We start from the raw sequence: 23,986 nt of genomic DNA, 5'->3' as shown, positions 1-23,986 counted from the left end.
AAAATATTTTAGACAGTGTGCCCATGACAGGCATAACACTAGGAAATAATTAAGAAATTCATTTTTGTAACAGAGGAAACTTTCAAACAATTTAATATAGATGATGTTCCTGGGATAGATGGTGCTAATATTGGACTTGCAGTAAAACTTAAGTTCCATGTGGCAAGTCATGCAAGGACACAACTTTACCTCTACTCATTTGCATTATTCAGCAGGAATTGCTTTCTGCTATTAGTTGTAAATGGAACCCATCACAGACACAGAGCTCACTACCTGTAAGCTGGATCTCGCCTGGGGCTTGCGCCATGGAGTGTCACAGGCACTGTTGAATGATTTGGACACCTAACACAGCAGTCTGCTGACTGCACATAGGTTGGGAGGCTCAGCCAACACCAAAGCTAAGGAGAGGTGTTGAACTGTTGAAATGAGCTCATGCCTCATCACTGAGGGAAAAAAAAAAATCTCTGCTTATGCTAAGCAGCAAAGATTGTTATCACGTAATTGGCAAGCACTCTGAATGCCCTGCAAAGGCATCCACCGTAGTTACAAAACATTATGGAGAAAGTTATCTGGCATAGTATTATTTGGTCCTCTTTTCTGTGCTAGAATGTTCTAGAACTGTAACTGATGGTCTGAACCCCGTGGTGGAAATTCTGTTAGACTGAAGGCTGACGGCATGCTAAGTAGCTTATTGATTCCAGCTCTGTGAAGATGACCTCCCCCTGCCCAGTGCTCTTTTATCTCTTCATACCTACAATGTGGAAGGTGATCTGCGGTGAGATACAGGACTGGACATTTAGCACAGGGACACCAGAACACAAAACTCCTGCAACAATCTGAACAATTGTGCAAAGATTTTTAAAAATCTTTGGAAATGCCTATTTTTGTGAATAGCTCTTTTCAGTTATTAAAGTAAGACTAAGTATCATTCCTAGTCAAGGCTCCCGATCAAGGATGAATTCTGCATTCGCATGGAACTTGGTACAAGATTTAACAATGACAGGCTAAAGAAAAAGTTGCAGATTTCTTGTTCCAAAACAAAAGTTAATAAGTTGTGAAAGGAAATGTTAAAAGTAAACTATTTCTATTTTATCTGTTTTTTTCCCAATTTTGAATTTAAGTTACAATAGTCAATATCATATGTGCATGCATTATGTGGTATGATCATAATCATAGTTCAGAAAAATAAAGTTTGATTATGCTCCTGGTACTTGGTTTGTTTTTCTTACCTCTTCCATGTTCACCCATAGACTTTTACGTCCCTGGCTTCTTTAGACCCTGGAGTTTTCAGTGATCTCTTCAATGCGTGTCTTATGTGGGCAGTTATGAGATGGCTCTAAAGCTTAGCTGAGTTTTCACCATAAGGTGGAGCCTGGGAATCCTTCTTGGAAAATAGGGCAATTACTTAATTTTTCCACTAGTGGGCGGGCATGTTCTTTCTTTTTTATTTAAAAAGCCTCTAGAAAACCTTTGAAAACCTTTTCTATTTTGGGCAGTTGGCTGAGTTTTACCCACCCACTTTTAGAGAGACCTCTGAATCTTTATACTCAGGGTCAAAGTTATGGTCATGGCCAGACAGTTTTCATGAGGAAACTCATATTGTCTCTTAATAAAGCATCTTTTTTGTTAATATTTATTTTTGAAAGATACGTTGTAAATAAAAACCATATCCCTTAAATAGACTAACTTTAGTTGACTACAGAGCCTGTTTCTAAAGACTCTGGAACATCAGAATACTAGAATACCAATACTACAGGTGACTCAAGAGCAATGCAGGCCTTAAGCAGGGAAGAGAATTGCCTAAGGCCACTCACCTGTTGAGCTCATTACCAGAATACCAGGTAATGCGGAATATCAGGTAATGCATCTTGGGTGGTCCCTTTACACTTGCCTTTGGATATCTATTAGCTTCTCTGCAGGCTCTCTCTTTACTAGTGGGTAGTTACCCGCCTAATTAGGCTCTTCTCATCCAATCCAGGAAATGGTGATGAAAGCTCACTTAGGCCCAGTGCTCACCTTTTTTTTCCAACTTAAATGAGTTCCTGCACTTAGGAGGTAGAGATACATACAGTGACCATTGTTTCTAAACAAAACTGTAATCTTATTCATTGGACAAATACATAAGTACCTACTATGTCTGGGACACTGGAGATAAATAGTAAACAGACAAATTCCTGTCTTCATGAATCTTACAGTTTAGTTTTGCTTGGGGGGCAAGGGGAAGGAGAAGAGGGGCAGGGGATTGAGAGAGTTTGGGAAGGCCAGAAAATAAACAAGTAAACAGATGATATAATTTCAGATCGTAACTACCATAAAAAAGTAAAGAATTGATTTTCAAGGGTGCCAAGACTATTTAATGGGGGAAGAATAGTCTTTTCAAAACCGAACACCTACAACTGAATATCTACATGCCGAAGAATGACGTTAGACCTCTACCTCATACCATATACAAAAATGAACTCAAAATGGATCAAAGACTGAAATTTAAGACTTGAAGCTATTAAACTCTTAGAAGTAAACAGAAGTATAAATCTTTGTGCCCTTGGATCTGCAGTGGCTCCCAGATACGACACTTAAAGCATAAACAATGAAAATTGGAGAAATTAGACTTTGTCAAAATTAAAAAACTTTTGTGCTTCAACGGTACTATCAAGAAAGTGAATAGACAAGTCACATAACGGGAGAAAATATTTGCAAGTCCTATATCTGATAAGAGCTAAGTATCCAGAAAGAAATGTTACAACTCAACAATAAAAACACAGCCCAATTTAAAAAGTGGGCAAAGGATTTGAATAGATGTTTTTTCTAAAGAAGATATACAAATGGCCAATAAGCTCATGAAAAAAGCACTCAGCACCATTAGTCATTGGGGAAATGCAAATCAAAGTACAATGAGATACCACATCATACTCACTAGGATGGCAAAACTAAATAAAGACAATTACAATTGTTGACAAGGTTTGGATAAATTGGAACCCTTATACATTGTTGGTGTGAATGTAAAATGTTGTAGCCACTGTAAAAAACAGTTCAGCAATTCATCAAAAAGTTAAACAGAGGTACTATATGATTCAGCAGTTCTACTGCTAGGTAGGACAAGACAATTGAAAGCATATGTCCATGCAATAACTTAAACATGAATGTTCATAGCAGCATTATTCATGAAAGCCAAAAAGGGGAAACACCCAAATGTCTGATGAATGGATTTAAAATGTGGTTTATCCTTTTAATGGAATGTTATTTAGCCATGAAAAGGAATGAAGCACTGATATATACTACAACTGGGATAAACCTTGAAAATATTTATGCTAAGTGAAAGAAACTAGACACAAAAGGCCACATATTGCATGATTCCACTTATACAAAATCTCCAGGATAGGCCAAATCATAGAAACAGAAAATAGATTTGTGGTTGACAGGGATTAGGGAGGGAGAAATTGGGAATAACTGAAAGAAACAGGATTTCCTTTTGGGGTGGTGAAAGTGTCCAGAATTAGACAGTGGTGATTGTTGTATAACTCTTGTAAATATACTAAAACCCACTGAATTTTATACTTAAAAGGATGAATTTTATGGCATGGAATTACCTCACAATAAAAAGAAAGTAGGGTGATCAGATGGAGAAAGTGGGCAAAGGGAGCTGGTGGGTTATTTAAACACTTTGTTGAGAGAAGCTTTCAACAGGAAATCAACATTTGAGCAGAATATTTGAATGAATGGATGGATGGATGAAGCACCCAAACCCCACTGAGCTCCCTGTTCACTCGTCTTTTGTTTGTATATATCCTTGCTCTTATACAGATGATATTAGAGTGTCTCTACTCCAGTGCCTCAAATTTGTATGAAAGACACATTCAGAAAATGAAAGGCATTATTTCATTATTTAATGAAAATGCTTGCCTGCAATGCTTCCCTGCAGAATTGCCAGGGAAATCTCGAAGCCCTAATATGCCTAAACATCTTTCAGAAGGTGCGTAATGGGATGTTAAATGAGGGCCTTAAAGTGTTGGCTAAGCCCTCCAAGTGGAATACAGTTGGTGGTAAGTGAGCATATAATCTAGAGACAGAATCCTTAATCATCTGTCTCTAGCTTACATAAAAGAGAATCCTTCAAAGGGAATTTGTGTAAGAGGAGATCATGCTTCTTTCCTCCCTGTCTTTCTAGAATGCTGTTCTCCCCTTCCCCCAAAAAGATAAGGGGGGTTGGGAGGTCCCAGGGCATTACTGGTAGAATCAAGACACTTGGCAGAAAGGGAGACCAACATCTCACTCATCTACCTGCCCTTGTTGCTCATCAGAGCAGACAGCAAGAGCATTCTTCAAAGAGCCTTCCCTGGACTTCCTGGAGCTGGACTTTTCAACCTCAGTGCTCTTGACCTGTTGGGGGGATAAATCTTTGCCGTGAAAGGCTATTCTGTACATTGTAGGATGTTCAGCATCATTCCTGGCCTCCACCCACTAGATGCTAGTAGCATCTCCCCACCTCCCACAATTGTGGTAACCAAAAATATCTCCAGGTAGGGCTAAGCGCTCCCGGGGGGGGGGGGGCAAATTACCTCCGGTAGAGAACCACTGCCCCAGTTTTAGAAGGCAATAGCAATCTAGAGGTTGACGCTTGACTCCTGCCTGGTGAAACCAGAAGGGAAAAGGCTGCCTACTGTTGCTGCTAATGGCAGAGCAGAGAGAACTGGTTGGCAGTGTAGGTGCTGCTTGACTGCCAGGGTTTGGTGGAGCAAAGAAGGGTAATGCTTTCCCCTAGAAGTGAATCAGGCTCAAGCTATATTGAAAGGACCCTCTTGGAAGTGGGGGAGATGCTGTCTGTTGGACAGGAGAGAGATGACAAGAGGCCAAAGAGTTCATTGCTTGCTTTAGATCAGGGTTTTCAACCTTGACAATACTGACATTTTGGACCCGATACTTCTTTGTTGTAAGAGCCTGTCCTGTGCATTGTAGGATACTTGGCATCTCTGGCCTCTACTCCCTAGATGCTATTGGCATTCCCCCCAGGTGTGATGTCTAAAATATCTCCAGACATTATCAAATGTCCCACAGGGAGGGGCCTGTCAAAAACTGACGCTGGTTGAGAAGTAACCCCACAAAGAAATCCCACAATGAGTCCCATGCATCAGCCTGTTAGTGTTCTATTGCTGCTATAACAGATTACCAAAAACTTAATAGTTTAAAACAACACATTTCTGATCTCACAGTTCTGGGGGTCAGAAGTGCAACCTGGGTCTTACTGGGCTAATATCAGGGTGTCGGCAGGCCTGCATTCCTTCTGGGAGCTCTGGTGGAGAATTCCTTTCCTTGCCAGCTTTTCAATGCGGCCCTCGTTCCTGGCTCCCCGCTTCCAGCCAGCAATGCGGCACATCTTCTCTGACTCTGACCCTCCTGCCTCCCTCTGATAAAGACCCTTTGATTACATTGGGCTCGCCTGGATAGTCCAGCTTCATCTTCCCATCTGGAAGTTCTAAACTTCATCACATCTGCCAAGTCCCTCTTTACCATGGAAGGTAACATATTCACAGGTTTCTCAGATTAGGATGTGGACATCTTTGGGGAGGGCATTCTACGTACTGCAGTCAGTATCACGCCAACCAGAGGACACTGAGTGGCCAGGTGTACAGGACTAGTTAAGTAAGACCCTGCGCTTTCTACTTCCTTCTCCTCCTGCCTCCTCCCATGAGTTGGAAGCCGCTGAGCACGTCATCCTATCCCTCCCCATCACTGGAACCGAATGCGGAGGCGTGCTCAGGTCTAGCTGGAGAGAGACCTCGAAATCATTTGGGAGATAATGGTTTTGATTACAGTGGGAGGGAACTTTTATTTTAATGGAAAATTATGCTATTTTAATTCCCCACTTGTCTGGAAAGCCACAAGCTCTACCTGGAAGGTTACTCATGGCTAGAAAAGAGGCTGTTAATCAGTAAAACTGAAGGCAGTGATGTGGAGAGAAAAAGTCACTGCTCACAGTCCCTCATAGAATCCAGCTCCTTGAATAAACCTGGTGCGAGGGGGTTTTGGGGGAGAGAGGATTTCAAAATTCTATTGCGTCACCCCATGATTGGGAAGAACCTCTACTGAGAGAGGGGGAGGGGGCAGACCTTGAATGTGTCTGCACCCAGAGGCCGAGAGATGGAGGGGCCTCGGGAAAGCCATGATTCTCCTGGGAACGTTGGATGATCTTGCTCTTGCCTAGAAATTTGAGGAGAGAGGTAGAGGAAGGAGAGAAAAGAATGGGAAAAAGATAGACAGACCTGGGCTGATAACTACCAATGTTCATGTGGGTAAGAGCAAGAAGACAGTGTTTCAGATCTGTGCTGGCAGGAGAAGCTGGGGCATATGGCCCCCACATGGAGAGGGATGCAGCTTGCAGCTCCATGCTCTGAGTCAGACTTTAAAGTGCTTCCCAGCATGTCATTGTAAGGCCTGCCTGAACCCTAAAACTATAACTGGAAAACTTTCATGGGTTTCTTGAGGACACCAATTAGATATCCAAACCCAGGTTTCTCCCCTCATGGCTGGATGAGCCTGCTTCCTTCTCTCCTGGGACACGGAAACAAAGTGGAGCAGGCCACACACAAAGATTCAAAACTTTGAGTGGCAATCAGTCTAAAACCAAAATTACCTCTAGTTTTGTATTATATATGGTTTGTTTATATATAATTATAATGACCATTTGAAGAATACAAAAATAACAAATATACTCTGTCAAGAGGTGAAGAAAAATTTTTTTGGGGGGGAGATTATGGAGGACCAAAAATGGATGTGTGTGTGTGTGTGTGTGTTTTAAGATCTGTTTTTTTATTTTAGAAAGAGAGAGAGTGCATGAGGGTCCACACGTGAGTTGGGAGAGGGACAGAGGGAGAGAGAATGAATCTCAAGTAGGCTCCACATTCAGCATGGAGCCTGATGCAGGGCTTGATCTCAAGACCCTGAGATCATGACCTGAGCCAAAACCAAGAGTGGGATGCTTAACCGACCAAGCCACCCAGGTGCCCCTGGATGTGTGTTTTGTGCAGGAAAAGAGTCACTGATGTGTCTGAGTGGAGTGGACTAGTCAAGATAAAGTGGAGCAGGTAATGCACTAACGCAAATGGGTACTTTTTGTCTTCCATGGCAGTATAGGACCTTGGGGAGCTATAACGTAGAAGAGGGCCCACCCCTGAAAAGAGCTGCAGGCCCAGAGAGGGGAACCACACTCAAGACTGACATGGGGAGAGATGGGGAGGGGGCAGGGCCTTAGGCAGAATTCACCTTTCTCTAGATTCTAAATAGGAATGAACTTTTAAAACTCTACTCCAGGTGCACTGCACATCTTGGAAATAGGATGCTGTTTATGTGCTTCCCTCATGCTGTCTTCATGCCCAGAGTCTTACCCAGGATTGTCTGGCAACAAAAAGACCCCTTTTCTTCTTTTTCCTTAGGTAGGTGGGCAGAAGTATCCAACTGAAGCTGGATTCTGTCTCTCTCCATGTATTTGTAGCAATCTACCTGGGGACAGGTGCTTTTTACTCTTAAGTTGAATGTAGTAAAGTCTCATTTTCTAAATTAAAGAAATTGTCCCTGGCCACATGTGAAGCTCTCCATAAGTAATTTGTTGAAGGAAGGAGAGAAGGAAGGAAGGTAGAAAGGTAGGAGGAAGGAAAATTGGAAGGACGGGAGGGAGGAAGAAGGGAAAAAGGGAAGGAGAGAAAGAAGGAAGGAGGGAAGGAAAGAAATAGGAAAGGAAAGAGGGAGAAAAGGAGGGAGGGATGGGAAAATGGAGGGAAGGGTAGACCGAAAGACAGAGGACGGAGGAAATAAAGACTTGCCTTTCTGTGTGTGTGCTTCTGTGCTCTGTCATATGGATTTACTTCCAAAAGTGGCACAGGAGATCATGGAGAAGGTTAGCTCTGTGCAGGGAACTCTAAACTTCTGAGTTGTGACAGAAAAAGCAAGGAGGCTACTTTGGTGCCAGATCTTTAAGGTGTGTGGTGGGAGGAATAGAGCTGTCCTTATTCTGAGAGTGAGGCTGAGAAGTGCTGCCGTGACCCGTGAGCTTGTGGACCCTGGTAATGCAGATCCTCCCCAAGAGCTGCCAAAACACCTGTCTCTGGGGGCGTAAATACAGTAAAACCCAAGGAGCCTGTGCTTTTTCATTTACAGCCCTGCCTTAAGGTCACTTTCTTTATCCTCCCCCTGGAGGTTTGTTCTCCCCTGTCTGTATGCTGGGCATTATTAGTCTTGTGCTCTGTACTTGGTTTTTTTGAAGGGGACGTTGTCTATATCCTTGATTCCTCAGAAGAGGTTGCTTTGCTCTCATTTCACAAATACCTTTGGTTCTGTACTATGATTTTCAAATGTGTCTGTTCTAAGGTGGCTGCAACTTGGACGGGTGTAAATAAGAGATGTTGCAAATACTAAATGTAAAGAATCTAGGTGTAAAGTGGGCATTGATCAATATTTGTGGATCTTGAAAATGCTCAAATGCTTCTTCTTTACTATTTGCCTTTCTTTGTCCTTAATGCTGTCTTCATTTGTTCTCTAATCAAGACCCCGAGTCTTTGATCGCCATGATAAGAGGAACGTTTTCTGTCTTGACAAGTGTAAGCCACTACATTTCTGAGGAAGGGTGGCATAGTCTGGGTGATCCCTAAAGAATGCAGAGCCACCTCCTCTCTGTGACTGGTAGTCAGGTAGGGAGTCTAAGTTGGAGCACTGGGACACCGATATGAAGAGAAAGGAGGGAATAAAGTTAGATATGTACCTTTCTTCCCCCTTTCCTTCTTCGCATTTTTTGTGGCTTTTTTTGTTGTTGTTGTTATTTCACTTTATTTAGCAAACAGTCACACTCTGAGCCCCATCCTTCTTCACATTTTTTGAGAAAGAGAAAGTGTTTTTTGTTCAGCAGAAAATGAGAGCTCAAGGAGATCCTGGAACCAAGACAAGAATGCTCCACAAATCTGGCATGACATTCCCTGTATATACAGTCCGCTGGGGCTGTATGGTTAGCTCTAGCTGGTGAGCTGTGAGTGGAAGGGGACGTGTGACATCCTCCCTATGGCACCGAGGAGCAAGTGGGACAACTCCATAAGTTACATCTGCTGAGATGACCCCTGGAGTCTTGTTTGTGATGGTGGCTCACTAGCTGTCTGCAGCCTGGATCCCTGAGACGCTGCATGGAGAACAGCTACCCATGGAGTGCTTGGGCCTGCAGAGGGCTTTGAATGTGCGAGGAATAAATATGTGTTTTTTTTTTTAAAGATTTTATTTATTTATTTGAGAGAGAGAGAATGAGAGACAGAGAGCATGAGAGGGAGGAGGGTCAGAGGGAGAAGCAGACTCCCTGTCGAGCAGGGAGCCCGATGCAGGACTCCAGGATCATGACCTGAGCCGAAGGCAGTTGCTTAACCAACTGAGCCACCCAGGCGCCCCAAATATGTGTTTTCTTAAGCCATTGAAACTTTTTTTTTTAAAAGGTTTTATTTATTTATTTGAGAGAGAGAGAATGAGAGAGAGCAGGAGAGGGAGGAGGGTCAGAGGGAGAAGCAGACTCCCCGCTGAGCAGGGAGCCTGATGTGGGACTCGATCCCGGGACTCCAGGATCATGACCTGAGCTGAAGGCAGTCGCTTAACCAACTGAGCCACCCAGGCGCCCCAAGCCATTGAAACTTTTTAATTTTTCAGGAAAATGTATTTAAGTGGATAGCATAAATAGTATAACTTTTAGTTTAAAAACATTTACACAGCACTTTATGGAGCATATTTTCATAGATATTATTTCCTTTAAAGCTCACCATGCTGCTAAGGTAATTTTTCTTTCTTTTGACTTTTATTTTGACTTAATTTCGGCTTCTAGAAAAGTTGCAAGAAGAGCACAAAGGATTCCTGCATACCCTTCGCCCAGATTGCCCAAGTATTGCCATTTTACTGCATTGCTTCTTTTCTCTCTCTCTAAGTATATATACACACATATTACTTTTTTTCTGAACCGTTTGAGAGGAAGCTGCAGATATGATGCTCCTTCATCCCCAAATACTTCAGTGTGTTCCCTAAAAACAAAGACGTTAGGGTCATGTGTTCTGCAGCATAGCATAGCTTGTTTAAGACCAATGCAGACACCCTTGGGGCATTGCTAAGTAGGGGAGGTTTAATAGAGACCAGAGAAGCAGCAGAACTGAGGTCACACAGTCCTTTCGAGGAAACCAGCTCAGAATTTGAGATATTAGAATCTTAAGGGAAACAGGTTTTTGATCCTTTAATTGATATTTTATTATATGATATGAAATGATATTTAGGGAGCCAGATAAAGGTTGATGGAAAGGGAGTTACCACATTCAGGCATGTGGAGAGAAGTGATTTCAGGAAAATCTGTTTCGTAAGCAAGATAAAACTGGACTCTTGTTTCTACTGTGCCCATGGTAGGTATTACTATCACACGATATCGCCATGTTTCCAGTAAAATCACTTCTGTTTTGCTCCAGGCCTGAAAACGTATCCAATCCACTGGCAAGGATGACCTTAGAGTGTAGTTAACAAAACTGTAGGAACATATCTTTGGGTGGGGCAAGAGGTCTAGCAGTTGGAAACCACACTCACTAAGCTGAAGGAATGCTGCCCATAACATTCAGGGTCACCTAGGGTTAGATACCTGGGAATGCACTGCCCAGCTTTCTATTTTGGCAGTGACATGGACTCATCAGTCCCAATTTCCAGAGCTGTGTCCTTTTCACTCTTCCTTCCAAATCCACCTCCACCAGGGCTTTCAATCTGTGCCTGGTTCTGGTTTGAGTGAGCCACTGATTTATTTGTAGCCATCCAGGATCTGGAGTGCAGATGCAAATGGCAGTTTTCTTTGGTAAGTGTTGGTAGCAATTGGATCCTTTTCTGATTTGCATTCCCAAAGCCTGCAGGTTCTCAGGAAATCACATCTTACAGGCAGTCTGGTGGGGGTTATTTTTAATCTCAGCTATAAATGCCAGTCCATAAGAGTTCTTAAAACCAAAAGAGCTTTCATTTGCAAGGCAGAGGATAGTTAGAGACAGAATCATTAATTTAGCAAAAATCTGGACCAAAAGGGGATAAGGAGAGGGGACTCTGGGGATAGAGAGGGCTTGGGGTTCAGGAGTGAGTTAGGAACAGGCACAAATTTGGAAGACACTGGCTTTTTGGGGACTTAAGCAACGAGAATGGAGGTGCTTGTTCAGGGAGAGCATGCAGGGAGAGAGAGAAAAGTGCATTTCGGACCTGCCTGGGCATTTTAAGCATTCTGCTCTTCTCTCTCAAAGTCAATCTCATTAGAATTCATCTCTGTTTCTGACATCAGTGGTGGCGTCTGAGAACCCATTTCCTCTATTCTCATCACCTCTCAATCATCTTGTCTCTTGCTGGTGCTGGGCCTTGCCTGGAGATGATTTTACTCCACATTCCAGTCCAGGGTAAGAATTGGCTTATGTGCAGTTATATGTGCTGTGTGGATATTTCAAAATCCCAGGTGAGCTCCCACATAAAGTAGGAATGAATTTTAAATTTTGCAAACTGAGAGTATGAATAGCAACTTATATATATATATATATATTTTTTAAGATTTTATTTATTTATTTATGAGAGACAGAGAGAGAGAGAGGCAGAGGGAGAAGCAGGCTCCCAAGGAGCAGGGAGCCCGATGCGGGACTCGATCCCAGGACCCTGGGACCATGACCTGAGCCGAAGGCAGACGCTTAACCATCTGAGCCACCCAGGCGCCCCATAGCAACTTATATTTTAAAAGTAATTAGCTTAGGGCGTCTGGTGGCTCAGTTGGTTAAGTGACTGCCTTTGGCTCAGGTCATGATCCCAGGGTCCTGGGATTGAGCCCCATTGGGCTCCCTGCTCAGCAGGGAGCCTGCTTCTCCCTCTCCCTCTGCCTGCTGCTCCCCGTGCTTGTGCTCTCTCTCTCTCTCTGTCAAAAAAATAAATAAACAAAATCTTTAAAAATAAATACATAAAAGTAATTAATATCTGCATAGCCCTCCCTCCCTTCCTCCAATCCACCTGGCGGGTGAAAACATTCTGGGTAAACTCACTCATTTCATGTTACACTCAGCCCACTCAAGATTTTCTCTCCTGCTTTGAGCCTGGCTGCTCCTTAAAGGTGGAGGGAAGGTGGTTTGAGCTGGTCTCCAAGCCAAGTGACCAGCCACCAGCAATCTTTCCCATCTACAGAATCACTGCCCGCAACCCCCTTTCCTCTCACTGTGACACCTACGTTCAGCATGGCGCCTTTTCTTCTTCCTTAGTCAGGCCTTTCTCTTGCTCACTCTCCTGGTGCTAGCAGCTCCATCTTTGTGTTCAGTTATATTTGTTGTACAGAATCCCATTACTTGACGGTCGGAGTAGTGTCTCCATGGTGATACAGGCAAAAGTCTTCCCAGGAAATCGGACACCATGTCTTTTTATCTACTTGGCAGGCGAGTTAGAGTTGGCTGGGATAGACTAAATCCTGCTTTTATCATTTCGGTGTTTGTTCTTATGCTCTTATGAAAAAATTCCCAAGATGATGGTGAGGACATGCACACAGCTGTGTGGAGTGCATGCGGAGAGGTCCATATATAGATGTTTTCCTTTAAGTATCTGACCACTTACTTTACTGATGAAAATCTCTCATTTCTAGCCCAATAATCAGCTTTCACCAATTTAAGCTTTCTGGAAATTTTCCATGAAATCAGTAAGAAAAGAGAATTGGGTGCTGCCACTGTTCAATCAATTGGAGGGATTGATAAACTTCCCTAAACGGTCAGTCACAGAATAAAATTAGCAGGTCTGTTAACAGGTGAGAAAAACATTAGCATAAAACAAAAATAAGATAAGCCTGTTACCAATAGAGTTAATGTTCCAGTTCAGAAATTTCCAGTAGAAAACCATTTGGGGGATTTTTATGACCCCCAATTAAGATTTGGGCAATTCAAGATTGTCCACGATAAAACACTGTGGGCACCAAAGATTGAACTTCTAAAATAGGCTTAGGGGCGGCGCCTGGGTGGCTCAGTCGTTAAGTGTCTGCCTTCAGCTCAGGTCATGGTCCCAGGGTCCTGGGGTCGAGCCCCGCATTGGGCTCCCTGCTCAGCAGGAAGCCTGCTTCTCCCTCACCCACTCCCCCTACTTGTGTTCCCTCTCACTGTGTCTCTCTCTGTCAAATAAATAAAATCTTAAAAAATAAATAAATAAAATAGGCTTAGAGGTACGTGTGTAATAAAAAAAAATATTATGTATAAGGTTTCTGATTTTAAATATTAGACCAAACAAATGCATTTAACTTCCCATTCTTCTGAGACTCCATTGAGAAAAAAAAATAAAAATCCCATAATAATTAAGAGAGAGGAGTAGGGATGGGCAAGGGCAGACTAAAGATTTCATCCCATCTCTTGGATATGGATCATCAACAAAAGCATATTATAGCTGAAGTGACTTAGAGGATGCCCAAAATATGCACATGGTGGACCACTGGGAATGTGGTGGCTGATCAGCTTGCTGAAAGCCTTGAGGTCCCTTGATGTATGTTTCCTAGCTTTGGCTAGTAGGAGTGAGGCAGGGTGTAAAACCAGAATCATTGCTACAATTCTGTCATATAGCTGCTTCAGTGATTCCTTCCAACCCTTTCCCACCACTGCACACAGAACCATTGGCAGCCCATATTGACAATTCTTTTTTAGAGAAATTGAACACATTTCCAAGGAAGAACTAGGGCCTCCAGTGCAGTTGTTTGCACAGAGAGTAAATTCTTTCTTATTATGACATTTTAGATTTCTAGGCTAATGTCTAATTTTTTACTCACATACCTAAAAAAAAAAAAAAAAAGCCATCAGAAACTAATCCTGATGAACTGAATGGCCCAGTTACAAAACAGAGGTCCCAGTCAGCCTTTCCATTCAAAAGAATGTCCTACTGGGAAATAATTCTTATTTAGGCAAAGCAGCCTTTCATTTTCCTTCATGAATTAGTAGTCAAGGATTATCAGAAATAGGAGCAAAATTCACAGCCTAAAAGAGAACAACCAAGAAAAACATTCAAAATAAATGACCCCTGAAGAAATAAAGGTCAAAGAAGAACACTTAAAAAATTTGAACTTATATCCTCAGAGAAGGTAGAGAAGACACTGCCTCCATAAAATAAGAAAAAGATGCTATTAAAAAGAAATAAGAAACAAGAAGAAACTTTTATTTTATTTTATTTAAAGACTATTTATTTTAGAGACAGAGCACGCATGTGAGTGAGGGGGAGAGGCAGAGAGAGGGAAACAAACAGACTACCTAATGAGTGGGGAGCCTGATGTGGGGGCTCAATCCCAGGGCCCTGAGATCATGACCTGAGCCGAAACCAGGAGTCAGATGCTTAACCAACTGAGTCACCCAGGTGCCCGAAGCAGAAACTTAGAAATTAAAAATATGACTTAAAATTACATTCAGGTAATATATGATTTCAGTAAAATTAAGATGAATTCAAGATATCTCTGAATGCTGAGCATAAATCGATGATGAAAAAGATAAAAGAAAAAAGACACAGATGTTTAATCTAGGAGGGGTAAAATCTGACCAAAAGGATTTTCAGGGATCAAATTTAGAGAAAATGAAGAGGAAGAAATTACTTTTTATTTATTTATTTATTTATAAGATTAAAGTTTTTTTGTTTTTTTTTTTAAGATTTTATTTATTTGCGAGAGAGAGAATGAGAGACAGAGAGCATGAGAGGGAGGAGGGTCAGAGGGAGAAGCAGACTCCCTGCCGAGCAGGGAGCCGGATGCGGGGCTCGATCCCGGGACTCCAGGATCATGACCTGAGCCGAAGGCAGTCGCCCAACCAACTGAGCCACCCAGGCACCCCAGAAATTACTTTTAAAAAATAGGAGAAATAGGGCCACCCAGGCACCCCAGAAATTACTTTTTAAAAATAGGAGAAATAGGGCACCTGGGTGGCTCAGTTGGTTGGGGGACTGCCTTCGGCTCAGGTCATGATCCTGGAGTCCCGGGATCGAGCCTCGCATCGGGCTCCCTGCTCGGCAGGGAGTCTGCTTCTCCCTCTCCCACTTCCCATTTGTGTTCCCTCTCTTGCTGTGTCTTTCTCTGTCAAATAAACAAATAAAATCTTAAAAAAAAAATAAAAAATAAAATAAAATAAAAATAGGAGAAATAAGAGAAAATTTTGCGAGTGCTACTAAGACATGGTCTTTTGATTGATAAACCCTGAATTGGTCTTATACAATTTTCACCAAATGGAGCATTTGATACTAGTTGCCTAAACTATAATCATTCTTCTCTCTTCCTCATTATAAGTACCCTGATTTTGTTTAGAGTGGATTAGAGTGGAAGTGTGCACTTTACATTAAAAATAACTCTTTTACAAATTTCCTTGTGGGGTGTCTATATGACCCAGTTCTGCCTAGAATGTAGAAGTGATGCCTCAGTGTGTAGCAGCCATCCTGTGACCATGAATAAGAACCTCAACAACATGATGTGGCAGGACAGGAAACTAGAAAGATCCTGGGTCATTAGTGACTTCCTGGAGCATTTTTTTCAGCCTCTAGAATTCATGTTACATTAAAAAATAGCATTATATGGTCGCTTTAGTCAGATTTCTGTTATATGCAATTGTAGTTCAACCCTGGTGAGTCACTAAGGATAAAAAGAAGATTCTAAAAATTTCTAAAAAAAGAAAATACAAAAGCCCACAAAGGAAAAAGGCACAGGTTGCTTTTACACTTCTAATTAGTAACAACAAATGCAAAAAGATAATGAAATTTCTTCTCGTTACTTAAGGTAAATTATTTTAGACCTAGAATTTTATATTCAATCAACTACCAATCAAGAGTAAGGGCAAAAGAAAAACATTTCCCATTTCCAAAGGACCTTTCTGAGGAAATTACTTAGTGGATTACATCCAGCTGAGAGTACCATGATTAAAGTACTGATTCCTTTCAGTAGGTGGTAAGGAATATACTTATTTCTGGGAGGTGAGGGTGGTCTAAACAACATAAAGGAAGGCAGTTGAGCAGGATTATAATAAACCTAAACTAAACTCTTGCATGTTGTTGAGTAAACGATGGAGTGTAAGAAAATAAAATGCATCTGATTTTTACGCTGGAAACAGTCTCCTTTTACTTGGGTCTATGGATTGTGTTATTGAACTTAATGGAAAGCACTTTTTGGTCCTGAGTCCAATAATAGTTTTAGTAACAACATTAGAAATGCTATTTATTGGGGCGCCTGTGTGGCTCAGTTGGTTAGGCGTCTGCCTTCAGCTCGGGTCATGATCCCAGGGTGCTGGGATTGAGTCCTGTATCAGGCTCCCTGCTCAGCAGAGGGTCTGCTTCTTCCTCTGCCCCTCACCCTGCTCTCGTGCTCTCTCTCACTCTCTCTCTCAAATAAATGAATAGAATCTTTTTTTAAAAAAAAGAAATGCTATTTATTGATTTTCTACATTTAAAATAAATTCAGGTAAAGCACAGAAGACTGAACTATAGTTACAGAATGGCATATGACAGTGTAAAAGGAACATGTTGCTTTCAGAAGTTAGAAGGTGGAAAAGGGAGAAGTAGTAGAAGGAAGGATAGGAGCACCAACACTCTTTGTATAGTGCGGAGTTGATAGCCATTGACTATAAATATTAGAACAAAACATTGTAAAATGATCATTCAATAATTTAAAAGCAATGAGAATAAGAGCTAAAAGTAGTAATGCAATTCTCTAAATTTGGGAGGAGGACAAGGGAACAATTGAGGGCAATATTAAGTGACACTTGGGTCCTCATCTTTTACAGTGATGAGTCAGATGGATAAAACAATGCAGTGTTTGTGCGTATGCATTCGGAGCTATGAAAGTAGCCCCCACAAAATCTAAAGACAGAAATCAATATAACTGTTACTTGTGGGAAGTGGAAATCAGCATGAGGCAGAAGACTTACTTTTCACAAAAGACCTTTTCAGCATTTGTTTGTTTGTTTCTTTGTTTTTTTTTTGGCCAAAAGCTGTTTTACTTTGATAATAATAATAATAACTTAAAAAAATAAACTTGAAACAACTCTGATTTCTTAATTCTGTAATCTTTGGGTGGAGATTTAGAAATGAGTAATAGTATTATGTTTTTTGTAAGTATTGACAATCTCATTTTAAAAAAAGCCAGGCATGATAATTGAGTTAAGATGCTTTTAATAGACAGCTTTGTAGCAATCAGTCTATTTCACAAGAAAATAAACCTCACCACATTACCAGAAATAGTGACAAACAATTGCGACATGTGACATGTACTTCCCCAATTATCTGTTACTCGGTTTTCGGAGGTGCTCAGTGAGCAATCTGATCATTTCCATCAATATTTTCTCTCAGGTGGTGGCTTTGGTGATCTATTTCCAGCTGCCCATAACTATGTTTTGATACTCACTGACTTAATGTCTTCAGCCCCTGAGAATGTTTACAAAACAGGTTTACCAGTTTTCTTAGCATCCAGTATATTATTCAGAATCCATTTGTTAAGGTACAAGGAAGCATGACATCATTTTGAATATCAAATACTTTTTTTTTTTAAACAACAAAAACCTTGATAAGGATTAAATGACAACCAGTGATGAACGTCTAACACTCACACCTGAAACAGTCATGTTCCTTCCTGGAAGACTTTCATGGTTTCAACAGCAAGTCGTATTTACTTGCTGGTAACTTTTAGGGATGGCACAGGTGAGGAGTACTGGCCAACACAGTTAAGTCTTTGGCCCAGTGAGGACACCCCCAGAGGTGTCCATGTTTACAGATTGTCCTGTAGGCTGGTTATGAAATGGGGGAGTGTAGTTCACCCTTTCTTCCTCAGGGTGGCCCTTTCCACTACAGGTCATGAGTAACGAAGCAGCCCAAAGTCCAGACCTACCCTGAATAGATTCAAGTGGTAGCATCTCTCTCCTGGATTGAACATTTCAAAATTTCAAGGTCTTCTTTACATTTTGCTCTTTAACTTTATTTATCTTGTCTTAGAAGCCCATGGACATGGAAGTTCAGAAAACAAGACTCTTTAAGAAGAGTCTTTGCATCTTCTTGAAGAAAGAAACAGGGTCTCTATTTAAGGAGGAATTTAACCCAGTTATTTACAGATAGGAAGAGAAAGTAGAATAAGTTTTATTTGGTGAGTTTATCATAGATTGAAGATTGGTGATTCAACATTAGTTGTGGCTCCATTTAATAATAAATATGGCCATCTTAGATGCAAAGTATTGCAATAAATAACTGGTACCTGTCTATTTTTATGTACTGAAATATATCTATAAGATAAATTCCCCCAAGTAAAATTGTCAAATAAAAGTATGTACCTTCATGAGTATTATAAACTGTACTTGAGGAAGCAGCAACTAATATTTCCATCAATTTATGAGATTGCCTGGTCCCCATAATCACACGTAGTGTGTTAGCAAACTTTTTGATCTTTGCTAATCTGATAGGTGAAAACTTATATCTCGAAGTAGTCTTAATTTTCCTCTTGTTATAAGTCAGTCTGAGCATCTTAAAAATTTTTGTTTTAGGTTTTAGAAAACAATCACCTTGAGAACTTAAAAGAATTGTCTAAGTTCCAACACCAAAAATTTTGACTTGATTTAGGGGTAAAGCTTGGACATTGGTATTTTCAAAAATCTCTCCCAGAGATTTAACGTGTAGAATCACTGCTTTAGATGGAGCAAGGGGAGGAAGGCTCAGGTAAAGGATATCAAACATCACAATGATTGTGCCCATGAAGCAAAAGAGAAAAATGAAAATCAGCCTTCTCTATAAAAAAACACATCAGGTAAAAGGATCATGTTTGGGAAAGAAAGGAGGTAGAGAGGGGTCGAGGTAAGGGAAAGGCAGAGTTGGTTGGACTGGGTGCTGTTGTACTCTGTGTGTGTCAGTCATGGAGTCTGCTCTTTTAGGTAAAGATGAACTTGAGGCTGAAGCTGCTTCCAAGGTCTTCTCAACCCAGGGTTGTCCTGAATCAGTAGAATGGAGTGTCCAGCAAGGTAGGCAGCCATGATGAATCTGCACACAATATTCCAGGAACTGTTGACATCAAAGGTGTTGGACATATAGAGAAATAGAGCAACTGCATTGAAAATGTAGAGAACGAGAAAGCAGCTGGTAGCTTTGATGGCCCCCATGTGAGCCTCCATGCTGGGGTCCCTGGAACCAGTGGCTTTGCTCTCCATATGGAGGGTGTGTCTCTTGAGAGAGATGATCAGCAGGGTAGCTGAAAGGATGAACATGAGCAGAGGAATGAAGATCCCCAGGTTATAGAGAAGAACCAGGTTGACCATATTGGTCTCAGTGAAGTATTTTTTCTTAGTGGAGTTGGAGGAGGGGATAAAAGAATTGTTACAATACACAGTGTAGATGTCTTTAGAGAAGAGCCCACTGTAGCCCAAGGAAATAAACACTGAAAGCCACAGAAGCCAGGACATCCATCTGGAAATTCTCCACTTCAGCTTGAGGAAAAGGGGGTGGGAGAAATCAGCAACTTCACGAAGTAGAAGAAACAGCCAGGCAGCAAACCAGAGGCTACAATGATTTAAGAACATGAAACTTACTTTGAACATGTCATATATATATGGTCTTCATTATAAAAACGTGGGAATGTTGAGCTGAAGGTAATCTCTAGCATCATGAAGCTTTGGAGAGCTATTCTGGATACACTCAAGAAAAACAGGATTCTGCCACTTGTGGAAACTGCCTTATTTTTAATCCATTCAGCTGCATTTATCGCCATAATGAACCCATTTGCAATGATACCAACAATGCATTCAGTGCCTATAATTGTTAAAATCCAGAGGATGTGAAATGGTGACAATTCATTTTCTGGGGGATTGCAGGTTTCAGTCATCTTGAGTTGTTACCCCTCTTTGGTGTCTGGAGGAAAATGTCTCTCTAGCATTTGTTAGGCAGATCCTTGATAGCTCCCACTCTTCATGTCACAGGAGGAAGTCTTTGATGCATCATTTCCAAATTCACTCCATTTGTTTATCTCAGAATTCTTAGCTCTAAATCTGGAGATGCAAATGATGGAAGGATTTGCTTTATAATCCTCTTCCATGTCCGTTGTATTGGTGTTGGTTCAGTTACAGGGCCCAGGGGAGGACTTGAGTAGATGCTGGTTTATAAACCACTAACATGGCATTGAGAGCCATGGCCTTGGCTAGAGCCAGTTAAGTTGAACATTTCCCCACCAAGTCACCATTTTTTTTTTTAAAGATTTTATGTATTTATTTGAGAGAGAGGGAGATAGGGAGAGAGAGCATGAGCTGGGTGGAGGTGCATAGGGAGAGGGAGAAGCAGACTCCCAGCTGAGCAGGGAGCCTGACGTGGGGCTCAATCCCAGGTCCCTGGGATCGTGACCTGAGCCGCAGTTAGACGCTTAATGACTGAGCCACCCAGGCGCCCCACCAAGTCACCATTTAACTTAGTTTCACTTGTGACCTCAGGGAACTGATTGAAAATAATAATAATAATAATAAATTCAAAGACATATAGAGATAGAGACATATAGTTCTGATTATGTGTTAGGCACTTTTCAAACACTTTATATTATCACATTTAAGCCTCACAGCAACCCAATGAAGAATGTACTTTTTTATTTTTAAAGACTGTGCTTTTATTATCTACATTTTGCAGCTGAGGAAACTGAGGCCAAAGTCACACACCTAGAGAGAGACAGAGTTGGGATTCTAACCCAAGTTACCTGGTACCAGATTCTATGTTCTTCCCCACTATTTATACTTCCTGGACCTGTGGATCCTTTCGTGTGTGCCAAAGACTAAATTCAGGGTTGTTTGACTGTAACATTTTTTTTCCTGATAGTCTTTTATGATGTCTTCACTATTTAAGGGAAGAATAATTGAGTTAAAAAAAAAAAAAAGTAGCCCAGCTTTCTATCTGCAAGATTTTCTTTACTCTTACACAGAACCCTTCACTTCTGACACTTCTGGTCCCCACATGTGTGGGTTTGTGGGTTGTGTGTTTTTACCCATACCAAGCCATTCTGTGACACCAGCCAGGTGTCCTACAATTTAACTCAATTCGGACACTAACTACCTGAAGATAGCATCAGATCCCACGGGTTAAGGGATCAGTCCCACAAGACTGCCCCCACACCAGATGCCAATCACAAATCCAGGTTGTCACCTGTGCTCCTGACCTGTCAGCTGCAAATTAGAGGTTCCCATGGATTCCCTCCTCAGGTTCCATTAATTGGCCAAAGTGGCTCACAGAACCCAAGAAAACAGCTTACCAGTTTTATAATAAACTTTATAATAAAGTGTATGATAAAGGCTACCAATGAATGTTTAGGTGGAAGAGATGAGGAGGGCAAGGTATGTGGCTTCCATCCCCTCTCCAGTGAACCTCACATGTTCACTAGAAGCTCTCTGAACCCAATCCTTTGGGATTTTTAGGGAGGCTTCATTCCATAGGCAGGACTGATTAAATCGTTGACCACTGGTGATTGTTTCTACTTCCAGCCCATCTCTCCTTTCTGGAAATCAGGGGGTGGGACTGAAAGTTCCAAACCTCTAATCAATGATTGGTTCTCCTGGCAACCACCCCAGTTTAGGTGTGGTCTGAAAGTCACATCATTAACATAACAAAAGACGCCTTTATAATGCTTATGCCTTCGGAAATTCCAAGGGCTTTAGGAGCTCTGCCGGAGAAATGGGACGAAAGATGTTATTCACAATATCACAATAGTAAGGCAAGAAGACTCTAATTTTCAAGAGATAGAAATTTTTTGCGAAACAAATTACTTGAGAGATAATAAACTTCTTTTATGTATAAATGTTTAAACACATGCACTTTCATTTTAAAGAGAACACTAGGAAAAATGAAGGTTGAAGGTATTTAAAAAAAAGAAAACCGCAGGCCCAAGATGGTGCCACTTAAGCTGAGTTCCCAAACCGGGGCTTAATACTCAATCTAATTGCAATTTCAATCTCCCCCAGAAATATTGTCTTAACTGGTCAGTCAGGAATTTTCTGGTCAGCACTAAAGAAGTAATATGTTACTTGCTCTCTCCATCCCCCAAAGGAAGATGAAGTAATCTGCAAGATCAGATCCTCTGCCCTTTCCCCTAAAACAAAGTGACCTTGCCCAGAGCAATCTTTTCTTTTCTTTCCCTAATAACTTCCTTGCCCCACCCTCCTTCCTATATGAACCTTCCGTTTTGTACAACTCTTCCAAGTGCCTCTGTACTTGCCAGGTGAGGTGTGGCCCATTTCATCAATCATTTAATAAAGTCAGTTAGATCTTTAAATGTACTTGGTTGAATTTTGTTTTGTTAACAAAGGAAAAGTTCCCCATTCCTTTACAAGGTAGGCTAACAAACATTAGGGTAAAAACAGCACCTAAGTCACCCAATCAATTTTGGAATATTAAAACTAAAAGAGATGAAGGAAAGAGTCACTTTTATCTTGGGATGGTTGCTTCTGATTTTAAAATGTAAGCATAGGACAAATGATAAAATTGACTTCTCAATTCAGAGTAAATGGACTTTTATGAATGTACATAATGAGTGATGATTCTAATAAAGAGAAGGTTGGTGAGTGAGATGTCTCTGAAAATCTTAATAACATTTGGTTTTCTTCTTACTTAAGGCTTCTTTTAAAAAAGTCAAAAAGCTTATAAAGGTTTTCTGGCCTGATGAACTGTTTTAGACAAGTTGTTACGAATTTTACCATCTCATCTTTAGGTCCCTACTTTTGAACTCCAAATATTTCCCTTGAAAAACAGTGTAAAAAACAACTCTGCTTATTTCCACCCACTTGTACAAGTAGCTTAGGACCTCTGATATGTTTTTTTTTTTAATTTTTAAAAAATTTGTTTATTTTTTATTATGTTATGTTAATCACCATACATTACATCATTAGTTTTTGATGCAGTGTTCCATGATTCATTGTTTGCGTATAACACCCGGTGCTCCATGCAGTACGTGTCCTCTTTAATACACATCACCAAGCTAAATGACGCTTTTCTTGTCACTGACTCTTCCCCAACTCTGCTGACCCAGGCCTCCGACTGTCAGGGAGAAATGGAACAGCCTCTCTTAAGAGTTTGATGACTCTGCTCATCTGTTTACTCACCACTGTGTCTTGTTCCCAGCTCTAGTCTGCAGGACCTGACCCCCTGGGAGGCAGTCCAGATACTTGCTAATTAATGAATGATCATATCAATGGCCCTCAGCTCAGATAAGTTCTTTGTAATGACTGGCATACAGAGAAGGACCTTCTACCCCCCCATAAATGTTGAACTTCTGCAGGTCTGATGCCCAAATCAAGTGTGGGAATGTGAACAGTAAGGTTAAGTGAGAGCACAGCAGTTCTCTGTGTTTCTGTGAAACACAGGTGGGAGATAGAGAGGATAGGGGAATAGAATAGAGGGAGGGGGCAAGACCTCAGCCAGCAGCTAAACTTCCCAGTGTTGGGGTGCTGCGCAGAGGCAGTGGGCAGGAGCAGGGGCCACAGCCCCCATTCATCAGAGGCACTTCATAAGAGGCTCTGTTTGTCACAGCTTATGGCAAGGTTGCTTCCTGCAATGGAAAGAAGAATGTTGTTGATAGGAACTCCCAGGGGAAGTCTGAAGTGGGATGAGGTGACCTTTCTAGGCGAAGAGATGATTTTTTAAAAGTAGTCAGTGGAATTACTAGAACCTGAATGACATACCCAGTTTGCTAAATATATCCAAGTGTGTATCTAACCAAAGAAAACTCATGAAGAAGACTTTGAACCATTAAGGACAGAGAAAATGGCTTTAAAAAGTTCAGTTTATTTGGTATATTTTTAACTTATTATTTTGAAATAGTTTTTGACATAGAGATGTGTTGTAAAGATAGTATAGAGAATTCCCATATACCCTTCACCCAGCTGCCCCTAATGCTTACATCTGACATAACCATGGCACAATGACCAGAACAAAGAAGTTAGCACAGTTACAATACTAGTAGCTAAACTGGGCTTTATTTGGATTTTTCCAGTTT

General features: G+C 41.2%; 2 protein-coding genes across 2 annotated transcripts in view; one reads left to right on the top strand and one right to left on the bottom strand.

Moving 5' to 3' along the window:
• LOC118021193 (olfactory receptor 6V1-like) overlaps positions 1 to 23,986 on the top strand; it is a 114,527-nt gene that overhangs the window by 6,057 nt on the left and 84,484 nt on the right.
• On the bottom strand, positions 18,882 to 19,846 carry LOC118020581 (taste receptor type 2 member 39-like). The gene is given in 2 exon segments (XM_035020319.1): positions 18,882 to 19,574; positions 19,577 to 19,846. Coding segments are annotated over 2 exon segments (963 nt in total).

This window comes from Mirounga leonina, unplaced genomic scaffold, assembly GCF_011800145.1.
Source record: "Mirounga leonina isolate KUSES-001 unplaced genomic scaffold, KU_Mleo_1.0 Mir_174, whole genome shotgun sequence".
Lineage (NCBI taxonomy): Eukaryota > Metazoa > Chordata > Mammalia > Carnivora > Phocidae > Mirounga > Mirounga leonina.
This window is presented reverse-complemented; position numbering and strand designations above follow the sequence as displayed.